Source organism: Drosophila kikkawai, chromosome 3L (genome assembly GCF_030179895.1).
Source record: "Drosophila kikkawai strain 14028-0561.14 chromosome 3L, DkikHiC1v2, whole genome shotgun sequence".
Taxonomy (NCBI): domain Eukaryota; kingdom Metazoa; phylum Arthropoda; class Insecta; order Diptera; family Drosophilidae; genus Drosophila; species Drosophila kikkawai.
This window is the reverse complement of record NC_091730.1, coordinates 20,810,253-20,831,358: the sequence shown is the minus strand read 5'-3', so window position 1 is coordinate 20,831,358 and position 21,106 is coordinate 20,810,253. Positions and strand designations below refer to the sequence as shown.

At 43.7% G+C, this 21,106-nt stretch overlaps 2 protein-coding genes across 5 annotated transcripts; one reads left to right on the top strand and one right to left on the bottom strand.

The window, feature by feature from the left end:
* LOC108078765 (arginine kinase 1) lies at nt 1-1,360 on the top strand. Its single transcript, XM_017172803.3, has one exon. The coding sequence runs from the start codon at nt 90-92 to the stop codon at nt 1,254-1,256; it is 1,167 nt and encodes a 388-aa protein (XP_017028292.1). The 5' UTR covers nt 1-89; the 3' UTR covers nt 1,257-1,360.
* A 136-nt stretch (nt 1,361-1,496) lies between these two features.
* On the bottom strand, nt 1,497-21,046 carry LOC108078763 (Arginine kinase 1). 4 transcript variants are annotated; one of them, XM_017172801.3, is made up of 4 exons: nt 20,901-21,046; nt 19,500-19,553; nt 16,669-17,250; nt 1,497-3,141 (listed from the first exon to the last, which is right to left on the bottom strand). In XM_017172801.3, the coding sequence occupies exons 2-4, from the start codon at nt 19,541-19,543 to the stop codon at nt 2,058-2,060; spliced, it is 1,710 nt and encodes a 569-aa protein (XP_017028290.1). In that variant the 5' UTR covers nt 19,544-19,553; nt 20,901-21,046; the 3' UTR covers nt 1,497-2,057. The 4 variants fall into 4 exon arrangements, with proteins under 4 accessions (XP_017028290.1, XP_017028291.1, XP_041631295.1 ...); XM_017172802.3 differs by lacking the exons at nt 16,669-17,250; nt 19,500-19,553; nt 20,901-21,046 and adding exons at nt 3,841-4,426; nt 6,111-6,142; XM_041775361.2 differs by lacking the exons at nt 16,669-17,250; nt 20,901-21,046.
* Nucleotides 21,047-21,106: the final 60 nt, after the last annotated feature.

Sequence of the window (21,106 nt, the reverse complement as noted above, 5' to 3'; positions counted from 1 at the left end):
GTTTATCTGTAAGATTTAACTAGGCATATCGTCAATAGCCAGCAGCTGCTCCACTGGCTTGCCATTGAAAAACAAAAAACCTTTCGAAAATGTCGATACTCTCAAAATTCCGGTTTGGACTTAAAATTGTAGGCGGCAGTCCGCAGCGTATTCTAAATTACCGTTATGGCAGCCAGTGCGGGGATGTCGACCCGGAGGTGATGAAGGACCTGGAGGAGGGCTACAAGAAGCTCGCTTCCTCCAACTCCAAGTCGCTGCTGAAGAAGCACCTCACAAAAGAGATCTTCGAGAAGCTGAAAACAAAGACAACGCCCCACTTCAAGTCCACGCTGCTGCACTGCATCAACTCGGGACTGTGCAACCACGACTCCGGCGTGGGTGTCTACGCCCCGGATCCGGAGGCGTACACGGTGTTTGCCGACCTGTTCGACCCGATCATCGAGGACTACCACAAGGGCTTCTGCAAGGCGGCCAAGCATCCGGAGGCATGTTTTGGAGAGGGCAAGGACTTTGAAAACCTAGATCCCGACAACAAATTCATCCAGTCCACGCGTGTGCGCTGTGGCCGCTCGATCGAGAAGTTCCCCTTCAATCCCTGCCTGACGGAGCCCGAGTACCTTAAGCTGCAGGACATGATCTCTTGTGCTCTGATGTCCCTCTGCGGTGAGCACCAAGGCAAATTTTACCCTCTGGACGGCATGGATCCGGCAGTCCAGAAGCAGCTGATCGAAGATCACTTTCTGTTCAAGGAGGGCGACCGATTCCTGGCAGCAGCTGGCGCCTCCCGCTTCTGGCCCAAAGGCCGCGGCATCTTTCACAACGAGGCCAAGACTTTCCTGGTTTGGTGCAACGAGGAGGACCACATGCGCATCATTGCGATGGAAAAGGGCGGCGATCTGGGCCGGGTGTACGATCGCATGATCTCCGGTGTGGAGGAACTGGCGAAGGAGCTCAAGTTCAGCAGGGATGAACGTCTTGGCAACCTGACCTTTTGTCCCACCAACCTGGGCACCTCAATTCGCGCCTCGGTTCACATAAAACTACCGAATCTTACGAAAAAGCCGGAGGAGTTGCAGAAGTTGGCTGACAAGTACAATCTCCAGGTCCGTGGCACTCACGGCGAGCACTCTGAGGCAAAGGGCGGGGTGCACGACATCTCCAACAAGCGGCGCTTGGGCTTAACCGAGCATGAGACCATCAGGGAGATGCACGACGGGATTCGAGCTCTGATAGAAGCCGAGGGCAAGGCCAAGTGATAACAGCAACAATGCTTGATATACTTTACATCAGTTAAGAACTTACTTACTTGCTGTTATCGAAATTTTAAATTTTAAAAATATATGACAAGCCCTGATCTGGATTTAAATAAACTTTAAACTATATGATATAATAAATACATAAATAAGTCCTGATACACATAATTTTCTTCATCGTTCCAGCTTAATTTTTTGGTATTAATTTTTCTTCCTTATTTCCCCATAGACAACACACCTCTCTTAGCCTTTTATTTATTTTTTTTTATTATTTTTTAATAATTTTAATTCTTTTATAAACTTAAGACTTAAAATAAAAGTATTTAAAGTTTCTTTTTTTGTTTTTGCTTGACACAGATGTCAAAATGTTTTACATTGTTTGGTTGTTGTAATTAAGCAAATGTTTTTTTCTTGTCCAATAGTTTATCCATTGTTGCTGCTGCTGCTGCCGCCGCGGGTGGTGGTGTTGTTGGTGTTGCAAGTTGGGGTCGCTGACCGCCCGCCCGCGACTCTCAAAGTATATGAAAATGCCGAAGGTCGCCGGGCTGGGACAAAGCAGCTGCTCCACACCTACTACGTCGCTACAAACTAGACTTTTGCAGCTCGAAACCGTCCAAAAGCGACGAGACGGACGAGCCGAAGATTTCTAAGTGTTGCTGCTGCAGCTGCTGCTGTTGTTGTTGTTGTTTATTTGTTGTTGATTGTTGCGTGATGCCCCAACTGGTGGTAGGACAGGTGTTAACGTCTAGAGATTCTCTCACCAGAGCCAGCTGGGGGGACGATGCTCGGCGGTGTGCGGGCAATTTACAGGCTCTTCTCGAGCTTGATCAGCTCGGTGATGCCATCGTACATCTCCTTGACGGCATCGTATTCGGTGAGACCCATGCGGCGCTTGTTGGAGATGTCATAGACACCACCCTCGGCCTCGGTGTGCTCACCGCGGGTGCCGCGCACCTGCAGGTTGTACTTGGCGGCAACCTCCTCGAGCTTAGCCTTGTTGGAGGCCAGCTTGGGCACCTTGATGTGCACGGAGGCACGGATGGTGGTTCCCAGGTTGGTGGGGCAGAAGGTCAGGAAGCCGAGACGATCGTCGTGGCTGAAGGGCACACGCTTCTCGATCTCGTTGACGGCGGTCACCAGACGCTTGTAGATCTGGCCCAGATCACCGCCCTGTTGCATGGAGATGATGCGGAGATGGTCCTCCTCGTTGCACCAGACCAGGAAGGTCTTGGCATCGTTGTGGTAGATGCCACGGCCGCTGGGCCAGAAGCGGCAGGCGTTGGCAGCCTGCAGGAAGCGATCGCCCTCCTTGAACAGGAAGTGATCGTCGATCAGCTGCTGCTGGACGGCCTTCTCCATGCCGGTCAGAGGGTAGAACTTGCCCTTCAGCTCGCCATCGAGGCCGGACAGGGTGCTGCTGACCTTGCCTTCCATCTCCTTGTACTGGGCCTCGGTCAGGCAGGGGTTGAAGGGGTAGCCCTGCATGGAGCGGCCGCAGCGCACGCGAGTGGAGATCACGTACTCATTGGTGGGGTCAACGTTGCCGAAGCTGGCCACATCGCCGAAGGTGGAGGCCGGGTGCTTGTCGGTCTTCTTGAAGCCACCATGGTAGTCCTCAATGATGGGGTCGAACAGGTCGGCGAACACTGTGTAGGACTCAGCATCGGGGGCGTAGATGCCAACGCCGGAGTCGTGGTTCTCCAGGCCGGACTGGATCACATCCAGCAAGGTCGACTTGAAGGTGGGCGTGACCTTGTTCTTCAGGTTGTCGAAGACCTCCTTGGTCAGGTACTTCTTCAACAGCGACTTGGAGTCGGAGGCAGCCAGCTTGGCATAACCCTCCTCCAGTTTAGCGAGAACAGCGGCATCAACCATGGTGTCTTGTTTGCTGCAAATAATAATAACAAGAGGGTTGACCATTAGTAAAAGGGCGTGGCATTTGGCATTCATGGGGGGGGGGGACGACGACGACAGACAGTTTAAGCTTTTTATTGCTAGCGCTTGTTCTCAGTTTTGTGGCGCCTAAAAGTCGGCCGCATGGCCTCTGTTTCTGTTTCGTTTCTGTTTCCTCGGTGCCCTGACTGTTGTTTGGCCCGCAATTAGTTTCGGGTTATGGCCATGTGCTCATATACCCGACTTGGCACGCGACAGCCTTACTCCTTACTCCCAACTCCCATCACACACACATCACCCCTGCCCACAACGACGCCCCTTTTTCAGTGGTGGTGGCTCTGACTCCGACTTCGGTGGTGGCTCTGGCTGACTATAAAATTTCGCCGGCTGCCGCTGAATACGCAAATCGACGGCTACACTATACACACGCCCGCTCCCCGCCGCTGAAGGACTCTCAATCTCTTCCCCCGCACATGCGCAGGACAACAACATGGCGGCGGCGGCGGCGACCCGGCCCAGTCGACAGAATCCTGGACAAAACCAAGGGACCAGGGCAATAATAATTTTTTTATGGCACTTTATTTTTGGGTGCTCTTACACACACACACACACACATGACGTCAGCCCCCCCTCCTGCTATAGAGACAACTGGCGTCTAGGAGACCTAGGCCCAAACGAAACCCAGGATACACACCCATCTCCTCCTCCGCCGGCGGCGGCTGGCGTGGCGCTGCCATTGGGCTCCCCGCCGTTGGCCACCTCGCCCTCGATCACCTTCTCCTTCTTGTCCTTGGAGGCGCAGAGACCCATTTTAGAGTTAGTGGAGTTAGTAGAGTTGTTTTAATTTGTAGAGTAAAGTTTTGGTCAAAAAACGTTTAAAAATTTGGCGTTGGCTTGGTCACAAAGAGTCGGTCGGTTACAAAATGAGAGACCAGTCTCGTGTTTGATTTTTGGTTTCTTGCGCGTTTTGCAGGTAAAATGAAATCACAATGCAGCTATAGCTCTTCCAAGGATCGTTCCGGAGGATGATCCACAAAAACACAGACACGCTTAACGCTAAACGCTTATTGCTTTTGATTTTCTCGGTGATTGATTAGTCGGTTGGTTCCGCAATTGGTTTGGTTCTCGTTCAGTGGTGGTCTTGTATTCGTTGGTATCAAAATAGCGGACGCAACAGTATATATATCGGATATATCTCGTAGTTTTCACAACTTTGCTTTGCTTTTCGCTGCTGCTGCCGCGCCCAAATGTATACTACACTAAACAAACACTACGCGATGCTATGTGGGGGAGAGCAAAGGACTTGCTGACTGCTGCTCGGCTGGCTGACTACTGGAGCTGCTCTGCTGTGCTCTGTACTGTGCCTGCCCTGCTGCTCGGCAGGATATATTTTAGCGCGCGAAGGACGAACAAACCGAATCGGCAAATCGAAAGGAACTGAGAGCACACATCGCACCCAAGGGCCTCAGCGCCGGCAAAGCCGCACCACAATTCAGCGCTCAGCTGGGAGAGTTTCTGCCGGAGTTCCCAGTTCCCGACCCGACCCGACCCGGAGAGCGCACCCGGGGAGGGTTTCGCATTCGCAGAGGTCGCAGCGGAGGGTTGAATCGCCGCCGCTGTCGCTGCCTCTGCCGCCGCATTGCCTACCCGCAGGCGCCGGCCCAAACTGTTGCCGGATGAGCAGCAACATAATGCGGAAGGATATATTTACACGATGCGCTGGACCCACCACCGCCACCAATCACCCGCTGGAAACCCACTAACCAGACCAAGCACCCCGCCTTCACCCCCCTTGGAATCAATAAAATTTATAGCACGCGACACGGGCAGCTGGGAATTGTTGAGCCTCCAGCGCACGGTCAAGTCGACTTCAAGTGTGAACTGTGCCCTGGTAATGACATCGGGTGCTGGCCCCCCTCCTCACTCTCCCTCTTGAGTGTGTAAAAAAATCAATTACAACGGCAAATCAGTGGCAGCTTGCAGGATTCCCAGGACAAGGACACGGGCACTTGAGGCCGGGAATTAACCCATTGTGGGCTGTGGGAGAACTTCAGCTCGAACTCAAAATAAAGAGAGAGTCGGATGAGGGAACTGGTTCCCCGTCTTGGCCAGACATGCCGGCATTGCATGTCTAATGCACATTAAGTCACTTTATGTACCAATTTTCATTTGCTATCGCCCTTTTTTTGTGCTTTGTTTTTGGCTAATTTCATTTGCAGCTTCAATTACTCAGCCTCGACTGGGCCAGAGCGGATGAGTAATCCCAATCCCGGCCTCCGAAGTTACGTTGTAAATAAATATCGATTGCGAGGCGAATAGCGAATAAGGAAAGGCAATTTGCCAATTTTAATTGCCACCTGACCGCCGGCACGGGCAAGTGTTTATTGATTTGCGGAAAATTCTACACCATTTCGGCGGCTTGCCACTCCACATGAGTAATCCCTGGGTAATCTGATGAGGCTTGTTTATGCCCCGCCAAGATAGGGGGCCTTGGCGAACTGCAATTTGTACCGAATTGGGGCTTTGTTGAGTGGCTACGAATCTCGCTAGATAATGGTATTGTTGTTGCTTGTTGACTTGACTTATTGGCCTGTCTGGAAGGCGTTGGAACTAATCAATTAACTCGAGTGCCGCCCCGATAGCCAGGCTGGCAACCTGGCAAACTGGAGCAGGCACACAGAGTACATCCGCGAAGGGGGTGCAAGGGAAAAACCCCCCGGGAAAAAGCAGTCATCGGGCCTTTAAGTGCCTTCAAAGCAAATGACATTAGGCTGACGCATAATTGAAGCAACTGATTTCGTTATGCAACCCCTGATGAGATGCGGACAGACGGATCTAGGGGAGGGTGAGTGCTTTCCCCCTCAAGGCAGGATCAGCAGAGCAGCTCTACACGCGTCACCAAGTCGGCTTAATTCGATTTGGGCCACTTAGAGCCTCCGGTTTATAACGATATCACACACGCACGACTTCTTTATTTCTGTATTAATTTTTTGCAACCGTCAAGGCTTAGCAACAATTCGCGAATGGCTGGCGGAAAGCAGCCCACCAACCCATTCACCTGCCGGTGCTGGAGCTGGAGATGGAGAACTACAGGAGAGCAAACTGCAGCCGAAGCCAGCTGGAGAGAGAGAGAGCAGGTGAGAGCCCGGAGAGCCAGCCAGCCAGCTAGGTGCTTAGATAAGCCCAGAAATGCCGGCTGATAAGCTCTAAACCTTAACTCGTAAACCGTCGTCTCCGGCTGTCGCCGGAGCTGTCGTCTTTTCTGGAGATGATCGGTCCCAAAGGAAGTAGAGGTGATAAGATAGCCCGGGATGTGAGCAAACAGTTCTTGTGGTTGCTTGGCCATCATAAAACCAGCTTTAAGGCGCACACTGGCAAGTCGCAATCAAATCGCAATCGAAACGAGGGAAATTGGCAAAGTGAAACAACGCTAAACGGACAGCCAGTGCAATGGGTAAGTTTATGGCCAACAACGGCCTGGTCGTTCACCCGAGAAATCGCTGCAATAGTTGCCTTCGTTAATTGCGCTTTTGGCCAGTCGATTGCACAAAGAAATTGGCAAGTGTACGAAAATAATTCGAAATGTATTTCGGGAAATTGGACAGCCAAGACGAGGACGTGAGCAACTGCAACGGGAAATTGGGAACGGCGGGCAGTCACAGTCACTCCAAAACTGGTCATAGCCTTTGATAAGGCATGAACATGGGCATGGAATGGAAAGTTTGGTAGTCTGATAACCCGAAATGAGTGAGAGACACTCATTCCCTTCCCACACCCTTTTGCGAGTCGAGACTAATTGAATCTGGTCATGGACATGGCGGCATATACCCGCCGCTCCCTGGATAATAATTCCCAGCGTTCTGCCAATAATAATTCTGGCTGCGACATGAATTCGACATAAAGCTCTTATTAATATTATATCTGGCCTCATAGGGGTCGATTCCTGCCAGTCAGCCAGCAGAAGGGGTGTGTGGGATTCAGGGATAGTTGGGACTGATGCTGGTCACCCGCATTTCTCGCTTCTCTAGAGAGAAAATACTCCGGCGGTCCTAATTTAATTAAAATTCTTTTGGCAAAACGTCAAAGCAGCTCACACTCAATTAGATGGGGCATGCAGAGGAATATTTAGGCAGATATACGACAAGGCAGAGAGAGATATGAAAGATGATGATAAATATTTCTTTTTTGCACATCACCAAGTGGCGTAAAATATGTGTGTTGCTGCAGGAAAACACTGCTGCCCGGATGTCGTTGATTTAAATTTGCGCTGTCTGGGAAGACAATCAGCGAAAATCAGGCGAGGGTCTTCATTAAGCTGCAGCTCTATAGATATGTAGCCTGAGGCAAAGGGTTATAAGTAGGATGCATATATATATATATGTATATAGCGGGGAATCGGAAAGATCTGGTCAGTGAGAAAAAGGGGGGGGAGGAGAGAAGCAGCGGGCGTGCTTAATCATTGTGGGCACCAAGAATTTCAAGTATTTGCAGTTTCCCATTAAGAACCCGCTGCCTGAATTGTGCATTACATTTAAGCTCTTAAAATGTATTTAAAATACTGATGTAAGGGGTTTATTTTTAAGGAAATAAAAAAGGAAATAATTTAAGTTTTAATTATTAAAAATAAATCTTAATTTCTCCTTAAACTTTTTCAAATTTAAACATTATTTTCTACATTACATAAAGTCTGCTTCTCGTTACTGGCGCCATCTGTTATGGAACTACAGAACTTGTATACCATTTACATTACATTCTACATAGAGCATGTAGATTATTGTAAAGTGAAAAATAAGGAATTTTAAGAAAAAATTAATAACTTCCTTAAAAAAATTAATTAATTTAAAAAAGTTTAAAATTTGTTTAGCATATATGAAAATTAACTTTAAAGTTGAAAAAAAAAAATTGCATAAGAACTAGAAATATTTTAAAAGCATTTCAAAACTGAGAGTCCTTTTAAGCTCTGGTTAAACTATAAACAAGTTAAAACATATTTGTCAGCTTTCAAAAACAAAAACAACAATAAGTAGATTTAAAATTTGTCCTCAAAGTTAAGTAAGCTTCTTTAACTAACAGGAAGCTTTAATCCTTAAAGTCCAGTGCTTGTAAAACCCAAAGCTCAGCTAAAAAAGCTAAAAAGCTTTTCCATTCATTCAATTACAGTCACCGCCATAATATTAGGCTAGCCCTTTTCCCACCCGCTACCACTTTTTGAGTGGCTCCGATTTGTTTACATTTTGTTTGAAATTTCAGCTAATCCAAATATTTGCTTATTTACTGGCTAAATGAATTGCGAGGAAAATCCAGATTGGTGTTATTCGAAATTGATTGCCTGCTGCTGCTGTGCCGCCGCCCCCCACTCGATGTGGGTTGATTCCCATTTCCTGTCTAGCCGGAGGAGAACCCAACCCAGCTCTGGTTATGCAACCTGTCGGTCGGAGCTGGCTTTTGTTTGGCCAGGGAAAATAGAAGCGGCGTTACCTTGTTAACTATATCTAGACCAACAAGGGGAAATGGATTTTTCCCCGGAGAGCATTGTTGTGACAAGTCAATCGGTCGATTTTTCACGACACTGTGTATAGCATTTTCCACGCTTTTATTCGCTCGAGCGAGCGAATGCCTAATGGATCTCAATTGAATAATTAACAGCAACGTGCCAGAGCGAAAAAAGGGAAAGAAAAATAAACTGAGAGCCGGGAACTCACAATTTGTACAACAAATTTGCGCGATTTGTTTGCTGAATATAACAAAAAGCTGGGTGTATGAATGATACACAAAGCCCGTCCAATTCCCCCGTAAACTTGTCAGCTGTTGTTGGGAATTTGGAATTTTTCCTGCTCCTATATATGCTCTATATATTATATGTTCTATATGTTCTGCCAGGTAGGAATGGTATGGTGGTATGGCACGCCACCCTATTCATCCTCACCGTGTGCTTTTGTTTTGCTTATTTGCCTTGGCGGGGTTGTATTTTTAGCAGCCGGCATTATATCAACCCGAACTAAATTTGGCCGGGTAAAATTTCGATCGGACGGGCCCTGCTGCTGCTGCTGCTGCTGCTATGGCTCTCAAACTGACTTATATAATAATTCTTTAATGGTCGCCTGGGGAATATTGTATTGGCTCTGCCCTGATTTCTGCTTGCCCAGCATTATTTTCGTGAAATTGTAGATAAAATCGCTATCGCAGCCGATTACGCAATATCGCCTGGCATTGACCGCGAAATTAAGTGTTATTTCCTTTTATTGCTGAGAAAGAGAACTTTTTCTTTATGTATAGTCCCCCCTCTCTGGCAAGTTCAATTGAAAAACGGCCAAGAGACACCACAGAAGCCAGCCAAGTGCCAACTGAAAGTTCGTTTCGTCGCCTCTTATCTGTCGTTCAGTTAGAACAGCATTAACACGCCCCAATATCTAATCGAAATCGATACAACACACACGACACGCCACACACACACTTTCTAGGAGCCAACGAACGACCGACCTTAAACTGCACCCCCGCAAACACAGCTCTTTTCCCTCCCTCTAAAATGCACTTGGCAAGCGGTACGTACAGTCCTCCGCCCGTTCATTGGCATTTGGCCGCAAAAATTGCACAACTACAGAAGAAAAAAGCGAATAAAGCCCGGCAGACAGACTGCCAGACCGTAACAGCCAAAGCCCAGCCAGGGCCAAACAAGTTTCTGTGGCAAAAACGAAAAAAAAAGAATCTCAATCTGAAACTGCATAACTATAAACTGAGAGCTTTATTGCCTATAGCCGCCGGCCCGAATAAATTATTTTTGCCGGTAACCGGTTTTCTCGCATTGCAAAAATGCAACGACAACGAGTGACTCAACTTAGCAACCGGGGATGTGAAAATTGAACACAGACACACACTCACAGTTTAGGGGGAAAATTATTAAATAACTGGCTACATTTTCGGGCGGAAATAATATATTTATAGTTGCCACAAACAAAATATTTAAAGACTTCAAGCTGAATGTATTTCATTGTATTTTACTGCAATTTAATTACTTTTAAACATTGAGAAATAAAGATTAAAATTATATAGTACTTTACTTAATACAAATTCTATTTAAAATACAGAAAATGTAGGTTTATTAAAAAGCATAACCTTAAGATAAACATCTATGCACTGTATTTAATTACCAATAAAAGCTACCTTTAATTGCCAAAAATCTCACAAAATTAAAGCAATTAAAAGCCAATAATTCACTGTATTTTAGCATCTGGAAAATTGAGTTGCCACCAAAACGAATCGAAATCGAGAAGCTGTTCACAGTATTTAATTAAAAGCAATTAAATTGCAGATAAAAATTAGCAATTCACTTGAGTTTATTTTCTTTTGCCATTTAAGTTTTAGGAGCCACAAAACTGATAAATTCTTGATTTAAATCTAAGCGCTTCACTGTATTGTATCTTTGAGATACTTGCTGTCAGCAGATATTATTTTTTCACTTGCAGACTTGCAATTCTTATCTTTGGAGACGGCTCACCTTTGCAACCGTAGAATTCAACGTCCAACGTTACAATGATCGGAATATTCTGTTCTTTAACCCAACTGAGTGCAGTCGCTGCTGCTGGGGAAGCGCCGACGCCGGCAGAGACCGAGGCCGAGGCAAAGCGGCTGGCTCCCTTCCTTCTTTCACTTTCAAAACTACACACGGACACGGGCACACGGACACACAGATACGGAATCCAAGCACGAACGGCAGAGAGCCGAAAAGCTGCCTTGGCTGCCTCCTGGCTGCTCAGCCGGCGCTGTGGCATGCCCACTGAGGAGGCTTCTCTGTGTTGGTGAGTGCCGTCGCCGCCGCCGACGATTGACGTAGGACGTGACGTATGACTAAAAAGCAGAAAAATAAAGCTCTCTCGCGCACTCACACAGCGAAAGCTCACCCCCTAAAACTAATACCAACACACATGGCGACGCGACTGAGAAAAGGAAAGTGTTCGGCCCGCAAACAGCTAGAAAACTGCATTGCTCCATGCGGGCGTGGGAGCGAGAAGGCATCGGGAGGCAGGCAGCGACTTCTTGCAGCCGCAAATCAAAAATATTAAATTGTCCCCCCCAACGGTTATGTGTGTGTGTATGTGAGTGTTTGGGAGGGAGAGGCACTCACTCACACCCATACCAAGGAGCGGTTCCATTGCTTAATTATGGCCAGACACTGAGTAACGGAAAACGGAATGATATGCGACGATATGGAATACGATGAAAGTAATCAAGGCAAGTGGCGCAATTACACCAGTTACGCCTTCTCCCAGCCTTCGTCTTCCATGGGAAGTGCAAATAGTCCGAATGTGCAAATAGTTGGAATTCGCAAATATTTAAAAGGGGCAAAGCTCAGCTCATCGCATCGCCATTCCAAAGATTTGCCTAAAATGCTAAATAAACATAAAGCCTGAGGAGATCGAATAGTGTTTCAGCAAAAGCAAAATACAGTCAAACTTGTTTAAAATAAATTAATAAATCTAGAAAAATATACTATCGAGATTTGATATGCGATTTGATTATAAACTACTGATAAATTTCATAATTTTGAACGTAATATAAGTTTACTTACAAAAATATTTATTAAGGTTTTCTAATTTTCTAAAATTTCATTTAAGTTTATAATTTTATATGCAAGAAAAATTGTGTTTTTTATAAATATTTATATATACTACATATGTTGTTTGTTCTATTGGGGTGATGCAGAAATCGCACGGTATTTAAAATCTCTTAAAATGGTGTATATAGAAAAGTATGCTATTACTTTTAGTGTAACATCGAACCTAAACAAAGTATAAGTTTTCCATTGAAATCATAGAGATATTGTTTCCTAACAAACTAACTTCAGGAAGCAAGTTTGTATTCCGTTTTGCTATTTTTGATATTAGATCATGAGATCGAATTGGATATCGAGCATAACTAAGCCAAAAAGGCATTAATTTCACTTCGAAAGCTCTTTAGTGCTACTTTTTATCAGGTAAACACGTCCAAAAATTAAAATAAAATTTAAAAAATATCAATTTCTGACATATTTAATAATGTAACCCCTTAAAAAAATTTAAAAACGATATATGAAAAATTTTATTTTTTTTCAGACAAGGCTAGATCGGCCTGACTGTTGATGCTGAATACATATGAATTATCCTGTTTTAAAGTTAAACTACCCTGCAAGGATTAAGGAAAGCCTAAATTCAATCAATTTAAGTTAAATTCTTCGAATTTCGACTGTACGTAATATAGCTCATCACCTATAATACATATATACACACACCTTCTATAAGAAAAATTCTGTTGTTTTTGGCTAGATTCAAAGCAAACAAAACGTCGCCGCACAGTAGCGCCTTTTCTCATTTAGCGTTGCAAAAATCATATCTTTTGAACCAAATAAGGTAATCGAATAATTTAAACGGCATTGGACAGGTAATTGTTGTAAAATGTATATATTTACTGCATAAAGTACCACGCCCACAAATACGCCTTTTTAAAGGGGATCAAAGTGAACAAATAATTTTTTTTCAATGAAAACAATTTTTAAAAAATATTTTTTATTTAATTTTTTATGTTTATTTTTATGTATTTGCTCAAATAAAAATAATTTAAAAACTGAAAAAAAAATTTTTTTTTTAATTCGAAGTGTAACCGCCACGCGCTACAGTTAGTATATTTCTTGAAATGTATGAAATTGTGTCGGTATTTTGGTATATTTTACCCTGAGTTGTTTTGGTTTTTTGCGTTGCATTTCCGCAGACGCAGCTTGACGCAGCCGATGAAAGTTAATTCTGATCCAGGAAAGATCCACGGAACTTGTAGTCATAGTGTAGTCAGTGGCCGGCATTGGCGTCAAAAGATATAGACTACTTTAGGCAGAAAAAGGTGAAAAAAATGGACACCTGGCAGGTAGCGATTTACCTGTAGAATCCCAAACCAAAGTGTCGTTTTTTTTAGGTTCTTTAATAGTTTATGAATGTATCTATCATTTAAAGTTAAAACCATGACCATTGGTTTTATGGTTTTTTTGTAATATTACCTGAAAGTCGACCAATTTACACATTTTTTTTTGTATGATGCAAAAAACGAAACAAAGTTCAACTTTAAATGCTCATAACTTCTACAAAAAAAATCTTAAAATTGATTTTATTGCAGATTCTGAATCCTTGTTAAATTTCCTGTCGAATAAGTATGGTTAAAATCGTTTTTGCGAACATGACTTTTTCGATTTTTGCAACGCTAATTGTTCGAGAGGCGCTACTGTGCGCCGTCATAAATTTTGGCACTAATACCGCTGTATATGAAATGAAAAATGTTGTGCTAAAATGTAAAAGATTTAGGGAAAATTGGGGGAACTGCGATAAATAATCGCGATGTGCCAACTAAAAACTATTACATAGTTTTGTTCTGCCACCGCACCTACATAGTTTTCGCCGCTCCCCCACATATTTAATCAAATAAACACATTAAAAATAATCGCTTACACGACCTCTAACAAAAGTCTTGAACTTGATTTTGAATTTTTGAGGCACAAACAGTCAAAATCTTTTGGGCAACCCATACCACAAAAGCAGGAGGCAGCCCATATGTTGTATCATCGAAGCGAACATATTCATTTGTTACTACTAGATGAAAACCGACGGAAAAATATTTGAAAACTTGCCAACGAAATTTATGCAACGCGCAGCAAACATCGGAAGATATATACGATACCTATACCCAACCCCTATATCTGTCTATCCATCTACGTGTGTTGTTTTCGAAAAAAGACACAAGAACTTTTGCTTTTCAACGGCACACGAATTTTCCACGGGACGGCCATTAAAAATACATATCAAACCGCCATTCCAACAATCAAATTAGATACTTTATGAAAAAGATGTGCTGCAGATTAATTTTTGATACGTATTAAACGAATGCCAGGCGACAGCAGCAGCAGCAGCAGCAGGACGCTTATATAATCCAGGGAAATGTCGCACAAAATCCCTTTCCATTGACAGAAACTTTTTCGCATTTTCAATTTACTTTTGCTGGCTGTCACTTCAGCCCCGCCTGTTTTCGTTTTCGTTTTCATTTTCAATTGCTGCCGACGTCGAGTGGCGCTGAGATTACGTAAATGCGCCCAGCAGCTCTGCCAGCCATCCATACATCCATCCCAACGCGACTTCTAACCACTAACCCCAACGGCTACTAACCCAACCAGCTAGCAGCCTTTGGGGGCTGGTTCGGCCCGTGTAGGATTTCGCATAGAACAATAGAGTCCCGGACCCAACTAACAAGTGGGGGAAAAAAGCGAAATGGCATATACTGTGGTGGGTTGACCTTGAAAAGCTTGCGAAACAAGCGCGCGGATATGTAGATACTCGCACAATAGCAGCCACTGGCGATTTCGTTACTGTTGACACACAGTTGAGAAAGCACTTAGCATCTAGGGGGTATAGAACGCACAGCAGCGTTCAAGATAATAGAGCTAATAATGATGGTGAAATTCTAAAGCTCGAGAGATATTTTTTAGAATTTTTAACAATAAAATATGAGTTAAGATCATGAGAATTATACGAGGATATAATTTGTATTGTTAGCTTTAGGTTTTGATATTTGTAGGATAAAGGACCCTAAAATACTCAACTAGCCCATTTATTTTAAGAACTTTATGAGGGAAAGATATATTTTATTAAAGTCTTAAAATATTTAAGCATATATTACGTGACTTAATTTTGCTTGTAAAGACCAGAGAAGAAAAATAACATAGCAATTTACAGTAGCTTTAGAAAATGTGGAATATTTTGCCTTCTCACAGTTATAATTTCCACAACAAACGTAAGAATATACCCGTAAGAAGTGACTATTGCCTGGAGAGATGCATGTGACAAGCCTAGAATGAGCTAAGCCCCAGCTTGTCGTAGCTAAGCTGCCGCAAAACACAATCTTCTATCTTTATCCGCACATCTGACGAATCGGAAAAACTTGCATAACCTTCCCGAACATAGCACAATATGAGGAGAACGCTAGGGTGGTGGGCAGAAATGGTGTTTATAAAAGCATTTAGTCATTGACTGATTGCGGCCCCTGGAGGCCAGCGATCGCTGCTAATGTGTGTATGTCGGCTGCAAAAACGAAAGCCGAAAAAATGAGTAAACCATTTGAATTATGTGTTATTAATTAGTTCAATTTGCGGGCAGCGAAGCACGAGCCCAACTTAATGCCTCGCAGTGGCCGCTATCCGGGCAATTAGCTGTGAAATTACTGTCATAATTAAAACGCCAGTCGGCGGCGGAGGAGGAGCCCTCGGGCATTAACAGTATCTAGTGGGTAGTGGCTAGTGTCTAATTATCCGTGGATTGCAACAGATCATGCCGGTAGAACTGATTCAAATATCGAAATATATATACATATAATATATATATGCTAAAAGCTCTGCCCGTGTTGTCAACTTTCCATCTGTGTTTCGGCTCTCGCCTTTTGTTTGCTAAACAATATTTTGGCAGCACATCAAAAGCGACGCTTGCCAAAAGCAATTTTTTGCACAGACGCGAGCCAAGTGCTTAAAATATATATCCGTACATATGTATCTCTGATCGGGTATATAGTCGGGCATATGTATGTACAGCGCACATCAAACAAGACACCCAAATGAAGACCTCTGTCCATCAGTAGGGATCAGATATGAGGCATGACGCCGCTCGCTAGGCTAAAATGGGATTCCTCCTCAGCAGGAGGCTGATTTTGGCTGCAACTGCAGAGCTAATTTGCTGCATATGAACAATGAAAAATGTACACTGGCACTGGCACAGGCTGCGTCTCCAAATGTATTAATAAACTTTGCATGGGGGGAGATCATGTGACCCGCCCGACTGCTGTCCCGTCAGCGAACGTGCGCGTAGAGTTGGACAGGTCTCATAATGGCCCGCCAAATGCTCATCATTTCCATTTCCATTTCACTATGGCAGCCAGCCAAAAACTAATAAACCAACCTGCCCCTTAGAGGAGGCACTATCCTTGAGCACCTGGGCAAGGACGAGTCGCTGGGCTTGGGCTTGCGTGCACCAAGGCTTTGCCCGATTAATATTAATGGGAAATCAATTGTGCGCAATTATAGGAAGTGGAGAACCCGACACATGGCCAAGTCGACTTCATAAATAAACTGTAAACTGCACATGCAGCAGCAGATCCGACAGAGGCGACGCCGTGTGAGCCGAGCCAAGCTGAGCTGTCCGCCCAAGCACAGAACATGAGACAAAAATAACAGCAAATTGTGGCCGCCACCAACATGATGATGATCATCATCATCATCAGCAGCGCCGTCGTTGTCATCCAACGAATTCGCTGATGCTGCACCGTTGTCGCCAAGAGGCTGCCGCATGGCAACTATTTTCGCCCGCCCGAATAGAAGTCACCCGAGGGTATTGAACCCGCCACAGCATGTGGAGACGCGGAAATGGTGCACAAAAATATCAAATTTAAAAATTGAAAATGAAAAAAAAAAAACCCAAAAGTTACAGAAATAATTCGGATTATAAAAGGCGGAATGCACTCTTACCGCTCGCCCAGCTGCTGGGCCTCCTTGATCGACTGGATGAAGGCATTGGTCTCGCCCTTGATGAAGTCATTGCTGGCCTCCTTGGCCGCCGGCAGCACCTTCTCGGGCTGCTGGCCACCGAACACGCGCTCATCGACTTCGTTGGCCACATTTCCATTGGTGTCCTGGCCATTGGTATTGGCTTCGGTTAGGGATTTGGGCAGCGGGATCGGCATCTTGTCGGTTGTCTTTGGGGGACTGCTGGGTTTGGGCGGTGGTGTTGGCTTCGGGGGAGCAACCACGGGAGCAGGTGCGGGTTCTGGCTGTGGCTTGGGAGCAGGAGCTTCCTGCTTTGGGGGAACTGGAGCGGGAGCGGGAGTTGCTGCAGGAGCAGGAACTGGAGTAACAACGGGCGCTGGCTTCGGTGGCTCTGGCTTTTGAGCAGGTGCTGCTGCGGCGGGTTTCGGAGCGGGAGCTGGCGGAGAATCCTTGGCGGGAGCAGGTGCAGGTGCTGGAACCTTCGCTGGCGTGGGATTCGCTGGCTTGTCGTCTAGCGCTGGCGCTGCAGGCTTGTTAGAACTAAATAACCAAGCTAAACGTTTGCTACAAAAACAAAAGAAGGAAACACAAGGGAAACAGAAGAATAAATAAAAATCAAATCAAAGATAAGCAAATAAACTAAAGTGCAATACAAATAAAGTAAAAAAAAGTGCATGTGTATGTATGCATGTTCGTAAATAAACATATGGGAAGCTTTGTACCGTTTTCTGGAAAGACCACAGCGGAGGCCCTACAAGATTACTTTACAAACTTTAGCCGATAACTTAGAAATAAACACGTGAATCATTTAATACATAATTATGAGAACTGAACTGCGTCACTTGTTATAAAAATTATAAAAATTCCATTTTGCATACACGCAACCACAACAGCAGTATAAATTTCCAGAAACTTCCAGTGTTCAAGCAACCAAGCGTAACGCAATGGAAATTGCACTTTAAACCGAATTTGCAACTATTATTTGACCCGCCTTTAAATCTAGGCACAGCCCACAGTTGAAATGCACCAATTAGCAACCTTTTTTTTTAAGCAAACTAGCTGTTTTATGTGAAATACACAATTTTAATTGCGACTTCCTGAGAATGAAAAGTTTAAAAGGGACAATTCAAAGTGACAAGCAGTATCACCACACCCAAATTTGCTAAATAAGTGACAGATAATATAGGTGCAGCCCTGGTTTAAGTTTAAATTTAAACTACTTAACGTAATTTTAAAAAACATTGTTGACGAATTTTTAAAAGTATTCCTCTGATAAGAATATAGATAAAACCCTTATATATGTATATACCCCTCAAAATCTCCCTAGCTAATGTCGTAATACAAGCAAAACAAAAGTAATTTTCCCACAACCGGCAACGTAATAGGCCAATTATTTATTTCTCTCGCCCCGAAGGCGTTTCTGCTCCCAATAAGAAGGCGTGGCATTGAAATAGGAACATTGTTGTGGGCGGGTGTATAGCCCCAAAGTGTCGTTATTTAGCACCGTAACCGCAATCCAACCCTTACGTAACAACTTTCTCCACTCCCCCAAAACTACATATACACTGTTCTCCCTGAAAGGCCGCATTTCTCTTGTCACGTAGGCCAAAATGGGCAATAGAGCTGGCGAAAAAACTCGTGCGGCAAATAGATAAGCAAACAAACGAGCTTCGCTAGCCAGAATTACCAACAAAACCCGACAGAAACGCCGGCTATTCGGATGAGAGCCGCTCCAAACTTGCAATTATCACTTTCATTATTACGCTAATTGCCGGCAGATAACAACTGGACGCTCTTGTTTCGTTTTCTGTTGCCAAAATTGCGAATTCGCTTTGGCGAAAAATGGGTGCTTGTGTGTGTTTTTGTGCTGATTGCACTTATCACGAATGAGAGTTAGAGCCGCGAAAGCCGGTTGCTGCCGGGAGAATCAATCATGTGACAGAGCTGGCTGACTAACATTGTTGCCAAATGCAAGGCCAAGGCGATTGTATCACAACAAGTGACATTTAGCACCTTCCCAACCGAAAAAAACGATCGATTGTGGGGGATCGTGTGCGGCAAAAGAGCGAAAGATTGGCCTAATTCCGATTAGATTATGGCTTTGGCAGGCGAAATTGCGACAATACTTATCTCGGAGATTTATGAAATGCAAGAGTTGTGCAAAAGAGGAAGTAATATAAGGGGTATTGATTCTGGGAAGATTTATTAATTAATATATAACAGGGATCCCCTAAAAGTTAATAATTTTTTAATTTATCTATATTAAAAGTCCATTGAAAACTCTGAATAGGTATCAGCTTCTTTCACGCCCAAATTAATTTATAAAATTATTGTTTTTACCATTTTTATAGTGGGTATTAGTTTATCAATTAAAAATAACTAGCAAAAGTTATCCCAAATTTTATATGAATTATTTATGGTAGCGAAGTTTTTATACCAAATTGATGAATAACATTAAAGAAGGCAGCATTTAAGGTTTTCCTATTGATCTAATAAATGTATTTGTCTAAATGTTAATTCACTGACTACGTCCCTAGAATATAACTTTTATATTAATAAAGCTCACACTTCTTATTATTTTACTCTTACTTTAAATTTCATTAAATCCATGAAATTTATAAGTTTAATTATGATTATTTAAGTAAAGGACCTCTTATCACACCCCCTACAAAAACCTTCTCATACATAAACTCTACACAAAGGCCACCCCCGCAAACAGCCCAAAAGTATGCTACAAAATATTACCCATCCGCCCTGTGAGCAGATCAGTGCCCGTCAAACTGTGAGGCAAACAAATTTCCCCGCACACTTACCGTATTTCATCGACGGCAAAAGTCAAATACCACAAGGCGAACATTTTGTTTTAGCTGCAAATAATAGAAAATCGATTTAGTAAGCCGTTTATTGAATATTTATAAGGTGCGGCGGCTTATTTACTAATAAATTTTTCGCGCTCTCCAAAAGGCAATTTCCACTGCACACACAAATCGACATGCACTCTGAATCACTGAGACCTCGAAAAGCGCAACAAATGACGTCGTCGCCGCTGTCGACAAGCATTGCAAAAAACTTAAACTCATCAGCAGAGTCAATTCACATTTTCAGAGAGTCAGAGCTCAATTAATGCTCGAGACAGAGAGATAAAAAACGTTGAGCCCACAAGACAGGCAGTGAAAATATGCCGGCGTTATTCAAGGTTTATTTATAAACAAAGTGCGCATGGATGTGATGTGAGTGCAGCCCTAAGGCTCTGTAAAATGCAAAATTCACAGAGCGCCGGGGGCACGTGAACGTCGCGACTTGTGGGCATTTAGCCAAATATTGGTCATGGCACAGGGAAAAATTGTGATTTATATCTGATAAATAAATATATAAATATGAAATAATAAACCAATATCTCTAGACACATTTATTTACATATTTTGCAAGTCTTAAATAAAGCAATATTATTAAAAAGAGGCAAAGATAAGATGTTTAGGTTTGAAACCAGAAATTAAAATAATAATAATAAGAAGAAAATTAACGGTATGACTTTGTTTAAATATTAATAACAATTTTTATAAACGAAATGCTATCTAAGCTCTTTTTGATATTTGTCTTAATAAAAATTGTAGCATACTTTTAGACAGCTCATAAAGCGAAATAAAAATGCTGCAAATTTTAAAGCAATATTTCAACCAAATCTAAAATTGTATAATTCTTAAAGACTCCCACTTTATCTAAAATAAATTAAATAAAAACTTCACAAGTGATCACAATTTCTCCCTGTGCACTGCAGATCGATTTGGGATACGGGGATCTTTTTTTTGCACCGGCTGGCGCCCATCGGTCGACAGGGTTCTAATTTTAGACCATTTCGCCATCGATCAATTAGGAGTGCTTTTTTGCGCGCAGTGTTTGGCGAACCCCTGAGCTTTGTTTATCCCACGGATTTGTGCAAAAATTCGCCATGGAGAGAGCACTCTTTCTTGGTTTGTTTTCCTTAGCACACGCGGCGTATGAGCAATCTCAGACACACACACACCGAAAGTTACATCACAGCGAGCGGATGAGTGGGTGGCTCTGGGCGGTGACTCTGCACGATGGATTATTCCCACCAAGTAGAGGTGACTGTTGCAGCATGCCACACTCATACACACACACACACACACCTCAGGCACAGAATAAACAATACGGACGAGGGTGCACTGGTGACCCCTTCTGCGTGCACTCACCTTTCGGGCCTCCGGTTGGGTAATAAATCAGCTAGAAAAGGTTGCAAATGCTCCTCGGAGGTGTCTCCGCTCGGTTTCGTTCTTTTTTTGTTCGAGAACCAAAAGGTTTGTTTCGTTTTAAATGCTTCTCACACAGCTGGGCAAACAGTTCGACCGCCTTCGATTGTACGTTGTTTGATTTTGAGTAAAAGTAAAAAATGTATTTT

What these genes read in the sequence shown, in the direction of transcription:
- LOC108078763 (XM_017172801.3), bottom strand. Translation starts at nt 19,543, where the DNA reads ATGTTCGCCTTGTGGTATTTGACTTTTGCCGTCGATGAAATACG. An exon ending in TTTGCCGTCGATGAAATACG is followed by an intron (nt 17,251 to 19,499) that starts GTAAGTGTGCGG and finishes TTGTTTTTGTAG; the next exon opens with CAAACGTTTAGCTTGGTTAT. An exon ending in GCCCAGCAGCTGGGCGAGCG is followed by an intron (nt 3,142 to 16,668) that starts GTAAGAGTGCAT and finishes TATTATTTGCAG; the next exon opens with CAAACAAGACACCATGGTTG.
- LOC108078765 (XM_017172803.3), top strand. Translation starts at nt 90, where the DNA reads ATGTCGATACTCTCAAAATTCCGGTTTGGACTTAAAATTGTAGGCGGC.